The sequence below is a fragment of the Neopelma chrysocephalum genome, unplaced genomic scaffold (assembly GCF_003984885.1).
Source record: "Neopelma chrysocephalum unplaced genomic scaffold, ASM398488v2 Primary Assembly neopelma1_100, whole genome shotgun sequence".
Taxonomy (NCBI): Eukaryota; Metazoa; Chordata; class Aves; order Passeriformes; family Pipridae; genus Neopelma; species Neopelma chrysocephalum.
Window position 1 is genome coordinate 1,850,426 of NW_020897763.1, and position 8,700 is coordinate 1,859,125.

The 8,700-nt window shown below is 38.1% G+C and overlaps 1 protein-coding gene across 1 annotated transcript in view; it reads right to left on the reverse strand.

Annotated features, from left to right (window-relative positions):
* The window catches only part of CR1 (complement C3b/C4b receptor 1 (Knops blood group)), a 78,796-nt gene continuing 70,096 nt past the window's right edge, over positions 1-8,700 (reverse strand). The window contains exons 58-64 of the mRNA XM_027695033.1: positions 7,876-8,058; positions 6,718-6,897; positions 6,360-6,623; positions 6,003-6,029; positions 5,281-5,347; positions 3,655-3,760; positions 1-1,825 (exon numbers count right to left, since the gene is read on the reverse strand). Of these exons, the coding sequence (XP_027550834.1) occupies positions 3,670-3,760; positions 5,281-5,347; positions 6,003-6,029; positions 6,360-6,623; positions 6,718-6,897; positions 7,876-8,058 (812 nt within the window). The 3' untranslated portion in view covers positions 1-1,825; positions 3,655-3,669. The remainder of the gene's footprint in view (positions 1,826-3,654; positions 3,761-5,280; positions 5,348-6,002; positions 6,030-6,359; positions 6,624-6,717; positions 6,898-7,875; positions 8,059-8,700) is intronic.

Sequence of the window (8,700 nt, forward strand, 5' to 3'; positions counted from 1 at the left end):
TGCTAAACAATTAAACATTTTTATTTGCAATATTACAAGGCATTACTAAGTCTTTACATCTGGAAAGAAGTGTCAAAATAAGGCTAATTTTTACAGTGATTCCAGCCCAGCTTTAAGTGCATTTCAGGGTGTTTTTAGCACATTGCAGATGCCACACGAAGCAAGCTGAGCTTGTGACCCCCACACTCAACCCCCCAGTCACACAATCCAGTGTTTACAAACAATTCTCAAACTAAGATGTCAACCAGGCCGTGAACAGCAAGTCATCCTGTGGAGCCAAAACCCCTTTGTAAAAACCACAGACTATTATGAGCTCTAACAATGCAACCGCTGGGATTGTCCCAAAAAGCCCTATAAAGCCCCAAACAGTTCTGTGTTGCTCCAACAATCAGTTGATGACAGTGGAGCAGTGCCAAGCCACCACAGACAAGCCAGAACAGTTTCAATGCTGCCCCAGGCATGTGAAGTGAGGCAATTTGGTTTTTTTCTGGGAGAATTGGTTCTTAGAAGCTGCCTGTAGGTTGACAGTGAGATTCATGAAGCTAAAACCTGTTCCTAATTAGGCTTTTGGTTTTGATAAGGAATTAGAAGTAGCAATGAGTCTCATGGCAAACACTGGAGTGTTTGCCAACTCCTGGAGTCACAGTCTGGACTAAAACATTGTGTTAAGGAGCTAAAGAGAGACCTCATCTACCAGCACTGCCAGCACATCCAGTCCTGCACTCCCAGCACTAAACTGCTTTGGTTTTGCTTTAACATGAAAAGTGAGTCTGACAGGGAAAGGTTTTTGTTTCTGAACAGGTATATGATGATAAATCCATCATTAGAGAGCTTGATTAACATCATTGTCTGTATACAGAGATTTGAAATGTGGAAGATATGATTTCAAGGAAAAAAAGCAAGGAAGGTGGATCCACACAGCACCCTTTCTATCCTGAAAAGTAGCAAAGTATCTCCAGAACTGACATCAAGGCTCAATAAAAATTGAGCCCACTAAGGGACTTACACCATGCTCACGACAGGACATGGTACCACTGATTTCTCACCAGTACCTTTAATTAGGTAACTTCTAGAACAGGCCAACAAATTCAAAGGCAGGGAATGTCTTTGCTACAGAAACCTCCAGTTTTCTGCTATAATAAATCCACTGTGGCCTTTGCAGGAATATATCAAAGAGTCAGAAATATATATGGCTTTTTTCCTTCTTAAAAGCAAAGGAAAAGCTATAAAACTCTGATTTAAAGGCACGCTTTAATTAGTTAGATACACAGAAATCAACTCTGGCAAACAAAGAGGTAGAGCATATGAGATCTGACCTGTGATAGCTTCAAAAAGACACAGCCTTCAATGACACCAATCTCTCATGGAAAATAATAATAATAATAACAATAACAATACAAGGGACAACATTTATATTGCCTCAGCCACAGAAAAAGGAGGAGGAGGACATAGTTTTGGTGAGCAGAACCATAAAAGAACAGAGAATACTGGACAGTCTTCTGTAAGCAAAGAGGTAGCACTGACTCCTGCAGACAGACACTCTTGGATGCTACAGCCATGAGGAAAGACAGCAGGCCATGAGGAAAAACAGATATCTGTCTATACAACTGCAGACACACTTTTTACCCCATTTATCATCTCCTCCTACATTTAACCGGGCAGGACAAGACACAGCACAAGATACTCGTCTACTCAATGCAAGTGCAATTGTTCTCCATTTCTGGCAGGGATATTCCACTGCAAATCCCCTCCCACCTCCCCCAAAAAGGTCATTCATGCTTTACACATCTTATATTCGGTAGTACATGGAGTGCTGTCGCGTTTCCTACAAACAAAAAAACAAGTCAAATCAGAGATTTTACATTTAAATAGGTTTTACATTTTATACTGAAAGCACATCCTTAGTTTTGTCATTAAATCAACAGGTAAAGTCACGAAACTAAGTCATTATTTGTCCTCTCCTTACTAAGCAGCTGCTGGACCGAGGAGATTTTTGCTTCATTCTCTGCTAAAGTGTTAAGAACGACCCAAGGAGTAGAAAAGCGTTTGATCCAAACAGATCATTTCAAGTGATGAACAGACCATGCCTGAGTATTATCAAAAACTAACAACAGAACAGTCAGAGGATTCCTCACTGATCTGGAGACCCCTTGTCATTAATTTTCAATTCAGTTTGTTATTTAGTACATATTTTCTAAGCAGAAACTATTAGTTCGTGAGAATTTTGATTTTGCAGTCTACCAACAGCAAATTTATAATACTTAAACATACAAGAATTACAATTGAAAATAACATTCTTATATATGTTTCAAGATCTTGAATAACTCTTGTTTTGCTTTACCAAAGAAAAACCACCCCACACCAAACCTCTGTACTACTATTCCAAGTCTCTAAGGAGTTCTACATAAGAAAAACTCAGGATTAACAGTGTTTTCACATACCAGATCAGTCATTTCTCTTATCATTATTACATGTAGAGATAAGATTGGAATGAAAAACTCTATCTCTTGATTCCTTTTTATCCTCTCCAAAAATAAGCCCAACTAACTGAGAAAACTAATCCTATCTTAATTAGAAACATCTTTCTTCAGAGGTAAATATTATATTCTTTAATCCATACATTATTTTGGGAGAAACTCCAAGCCTAATCTTTATATATGCCATCTCAAAACTTATCAAAAATACTGAAAAATAACTTGCTCTTTACAAGTCAGTAAAAAACAGACCTTGGCATTAAGTTTGAGTAAGAGACATAAGCACCCATCACCTTCTAAGAACTTGTGCAATGGAGAAAAGGGACACAAAAGAAGATAATGGTTTAAAAAAGTATTTGTAGTGCAAACTCTCTTAAGTTGTAATGACAAAATATTGAGAAATATTAGTCAAACTAAGCTGTTCTGTCTTAAATCTGTTCTGTTGGAACAAGGTTTGAAGAGTCCAGATTTTGAAAGAGTGCATTTGATCCCACCCAAGTGCAATCCCAACTATCATCACTCACTACTGGACTAAGCATTAATTTACAAAACAGAAGAAATTAGTTGCAAATAAGCAACTATATTTTGATCCTTTTTAGGGCTACAGAACTCTGAGAAAGAAATCACCTTTTTGTAAGAAGGTTTAAAAAGAAGATCGTGTTAGAACCTTCATTTATTTACACTTTACTTCTAAGAAAGAGGAATTCCAGGTGAATCAATAATTCTGAGAGACATGGGATCTGGTTTGCTCTGAAGGGAGGCAAATTTTAAATACCTTTAGAATTTTAGTGTCCAAAAGGTGGCTTCCAGCTTCCACTGTTTTTTAATCATAGGGAATTATACTATCAGCTAAGAAAAGTAACAGCACTGGAATCCACTTCACATTATTGAAATGGGTGCAAACATTCTACAAAGTATGTAATGTGTTACTCATTCTTCAAAGACAACTCAACACTAAGAAATGTGATATTCAATCACTGGAAGCTATTGTTTACACTACTGAATGATAATTCTTTATATATTATACCCTATTCTCCCAAAATGAATGAAAGGTTATGATATTCTTTCCTATAGGAAGCCAAGGTTCACAGATTCCACACTTCTCAAATTCCAAGTAAACCCCAATAAAAAGATAATTAAGCTTCACTGCAAAAGTCCAAATGAAGTGGAAAGTGTATACCTTTTAAAGATTAAATTAATTCATGTATTCAGTGTCTTCCATCTCAGCTGGGGCCTTAGATTTTAGAACACATGTTTCCTTGCAACTCTCATCAGTTGTGTACGAGCTGAACAGCAGAAGGGGAAAAATTTCAATTCTAACTGAATATCCCATAAAACTGGCAGATTAAACACATATGAGAGAGGGCAAGGAAAGATTTGCTGCCATTTGAAGACCACAAAGCAGCAAGAAGGGGGTGGAAGCACAACAGTTCACAAAGGCTCAGCTACGTCAGGAACTCGGAAAACTAAATAGGGAGACAGAGGCCTTAATAAAAGGAGATTAGATCAGGGTTTCCAGCCAAGGAAGAGGTTTAACAGTCAGATGTTCACAGAGAGAAGGATAAAGGAAAGCACTAAGCACAATAAGGCTTTAAAATCGCTGCAAAATATTCAGAAACATAACATTCTTTAATTTTTTATGACGTTGCTTTAGGTCCCTCCTGCTTTCTACACCCTGAGAAGTCTCTCCACGGATGAACACAGACAGTGCTGCCCTGATGCTCTGAGCTCCCACGGACTCTTCTTTGGCCCAGACTGCAGGATATCCAAGTCATGGATGAGAAGGAATGGCTCAAAAGCCTTAAATTCCTCAGCAGCACACGGGCACTCTGTCACCCTGGCCCCTGGAATGATCCTGTGCTGCCCATGTAGGAGGTACTGAGGCTAAAACCTCACTGCACATAAACTGCCCTCAGGGTTCTCCCACGTACTCTGTGTGTACTTCACTACAAATATGAACCACAGGAATATTTCCTCTGGTTTACTTTATTTAAAGCATCCCTGTCTTGTCTTCATGTGCTCCAGATAAATTCCAAGAGATTTTGTTAAAAGATTACTCAGTTTTTATGAGATGCTTATCCTAATAATCCATGTGAACCACCTAACTTGCTCTGAATTTTCAGTGTTTTGCATGTTACAAACTATTTCTCCAACAGAGGCTTCTTTCAAGAAGACAAAAATCAGGCATTACAGCAAGAAGTAATGCACAAAGAGGCATTTAAATCTCCTGCCACCCCTCCATGAAAAAGCACACATAAACCCCAGCTGTTTTGAAGATAAAAGTTCAAAACACCCCTTATGTCTCATTAAAAACAGAAGAACACTTACTTATGTATGAATCTACTATTTACAGTTCATTTTGCAAGTCTTTAACACAGGGACACCAACACTGCTGCTGCAGGAGAAAAAAAAACCTGAAAACCTTCCAGTAGCACAAGCCCACACAACCAATACTAGCCCTGGTTTTAAAAGGTAAACTTGACATGTTTTTAGCAGATAACAAAAGTACTTCCCTTGGCAAGTGTAAATATGCAAAACACAAACTTAAGAACAAGGTTTTTCCATCCCTGAAATCAGTGCAAGTGTTAATTAGCAGCTTAGCTGAACAACAGATACAAAAACAAAGTCAAATATATTGTTAGGCTTTAGCTTCCATCAGCTGCTGTGAGAAGCTCACACACAAATCAGGCATTTGAACAAGAAAGGGCAGATAAAGCTCAAGAAACTCACACATGTCAGCACAGCTTTTGCTCAGTCATCTGGAAATTTGCAATAATAACAGTAATAAAAAAGGAAGCTTACTCACCCATTCTGTGAAAAGAATTTCTTATAGGCCCAGAAGGCTGCCAGGAGCACCACAATCACCACAAGCACTTCAGGAAGAATTAAAAAAAATAATAATAATTAAAAAAAAGCTTTAGGGTGATAAAGATCATCTCTAGCTCACAACAAAAGCATCAAAAAGTTTTGCAGAAATAGCATTGTTTTCATCCATAGGTCTACAGCACCCCTACCCCCTCAAATAAATCCACAACCCAACTTATTTATTAAATGAAGTATTTGATGCTTTACTCAAGACTCTTAATTCAGCTCAAGAACAATGACCACCAAGATGGTAAAACCCCACCAGTTCAGTAACATTAAAACAAGAAAGACAAAGCAGGAATGATGACAACCCCCTAACACAACTTTTTACAAGTTTATACAAAACTGGGTAACAAACTCAATGACAGAAGATGGACTAAACACTTTTGTTCACTGGCAGAGTAATTTACTCAACACTTCCAGTAAATATAAGCTTTGAAGTTTATCAAAGTGATCAAGTAAATCTGACCTCACAAACATGAAAAAATACACATTTACACTAAATTAAACTATAATTGCTAAGCAATCTTTTCTTGAATTATGCAGCCTCAACCAAAACTCCAAAATCATTCTACTGCAGTGACTGGGATCAAAAATAAAATTTCCACATAAAAAAAAATACAATCAACATTGTGTCTCGTTCAGGTTTCAGAAAATACTTACCACAGATGCAGGCTATGACATATCCACCTAAAAACAGAGGGAATCAGTATCACAAGAGGAACACGTGTGCTTCTTATTCAAACATTATTATAAAAACATTCGCAAAGCTACTCCAAGCAGATCAAGCATGCTGTCAACACAATCTTTGAAGCAGGCCAGTTTACATCACAACATCTACTTAACTTAAAATATTTATGTTTGTAATTGATTTTAGCAAGCTCTATTTTTTTCATGCCAAAATAAAGAAGGAGGTCGCGTTCAATCATTTCTCCCGAATATAAAAGGACATTCTCAAGCAGCAAAGCTTCTCTCACAGGTGTTTTCATTCTAGTGGAAGTCCTTACAGTTCATACTTACTCAGCTGGCAGGTTGGCACTTTAGGAGACCACTGGTTTCCTCCCATATACCGAATTTCAGCTTCACCATGTAACGTGTACCCTGCGTAGCATTCAATCGTAATACAATCCCCCACAACATAGGAAGGCTTTTGTCCCGCAACTACTCTACCAAAATTTATGACTGGAGTGGAACCAGAACTTATGCCTGGAATAGAACCAGGACTTATGCCTGGAGAGGAACCAGGACTTGTTCCTGGAGTGGAACCAGGACTTTCAGGCCCACCTGGAAAGAAAACAGGGAAAAAAAAAGAAAAGCCGTAACTGCAGCGGATATTTAAAACTTGTCACTGATTTTACCAAGTATGAGTTTTACTCACATGTACACTTTGGAAAATAACTCCATGTCTTCTGTCCCTGACAAGTCACTGTCACCTCTTTACTGCCATCAGGAAAAGAGCAGCGAGCATTGCACTTTATCTGAACAGACTCTCCTTCATTATAGACAGATTTCAGTGGAACCACGGCTCCATTTGTGACCTTTGGAGCTTCACATACATCTGCAGGAATTAATACATGAATTTAAAAACAATTTTAGTGATAATAACCTTGAAATATTTCATAACCCATTAACTCACTCCACAAATACACCTTGCCTTTGCGTGAGAAAAACAGCTCAGCATATCTGAGGAGTTTAACTTGACTGCAATTTTAAGTATAAATATTTCCTTTAAAAGACTTAAAGAAACATCACTGTAGGTATTCATTAAGGTAATACAATCTTATGATGTGGTAGCTCTGAAATCCATATTGGTTGATTATTTTTGTAAGCTCTAGAATCATTTCCAGGTGCCTTATCAGACTCATTCATTACAGAGCACTCAAACACACTCTCCAAAGTACTTCTCACTCTTGTGAGCTCATTATTAAACTATGCATGTAAAAAATTCTCTTGCTGTACTGTACAACCATGTCCCCTTCCCCTCTAGCACAAAGAGGGAGCAGAAAGGTTCAGGAACACCTCTGCCATGTCCCCAGCCCTGCAAAATAGTCCTGACTTAGGAATTTGTCTGGTCAAAAATCTAACAATTTGCTAAACATCCACAAGATGCCTGGAAAGTCAGAAATGAAGAGCTACATCAAACATAGAGATTTGGATTACTCCAGGATCTTACAGGTTTCTTTATTGTGCACACTCCTAGTTCTCTCTATCAGAATTTAGAAACACATATTTTCTCCTGTATTTCATGTATTTTTCTCCTCTATTTACTCACAAAATCACCAGAACAAACACCACAATCAATCACAGCATGTCCATGTCACAAGTTCTACCACGTCTATCACTGAATTCACTCTCAGCCAAAAACTCTTTGGAGTTAAGAGCCCCTCAAACACCTAAAATGTTGCCCACAGATGGCTCCCCATCAACTTCCTCAGCTTCTGACTTACAACTACAGTGTTATGATTTGAAATTTTAGCTAAGACAAGACTTACAACACTCTCAACACCCAAGACAAACTGGAATTTTACAGACTTACTTTTCTCACAGGTTGGTATTGGAGGAGACCAGGTGTTATCTTCTGCACAGGAAATTATATCTTCTCCAACCATGTAATAGCCTGGATCACATGCAAACTGGACTGAGTCCTTGTAAGTATAGGAAGGCCCAAATCCAGATACTTTGTACCCATTTTTAACTCTCGGGTTTTCACATTTGACCACTGAAAAGAAATAAAAGAAAAACAGCTCTGAAATATTTGTTAATACAAAGGTAGCAAGAAACACAACACCCTGTCCCTACTTGCAAATGTCCCAATCCTCAAGTTGTTTTGGAGGGGATTTATAACAACGTTATTTTCTTAAAGGTGGAGAAGGTCCTTGGTTTGAGCTATTGAGTTGTAACAGTACAGTCAAATAAGAAATTGTAATGATTGACATAATAATGTTCCACTTCCAAAAGACACACATCTGTACAGTGGCAGGATTTCAGAAAACAAATTATATTCATTAGGGTTCAAATGACAACATGCACCTGGAATTTCTTCCAATATCTGACTCTGTGTTTGCTGGGCTTTGCATTTATTCCTGCATTTCCCTAGTAGCTGTGTTTTCAGGAAAAGGATGCTCCCTTAGCTTTTTACTATTTCTAATCTAGCTTCCACCTTGCTCTTTACATAGTTTTTCTTCAGCTACCCAGGCTTTATGGTCCCTCAGTTCCTCCACTTTGGCCTTGTCACTTCTACCAACAAGACACTCATCTATGTATTTTTGAAGTTGTAACTTAAATTTTAGCCATATTCTGGCCTCTCAGTTCCTCCATTTGGCCTTGCCACTTCTACCAACAAGACACTCATACATATATT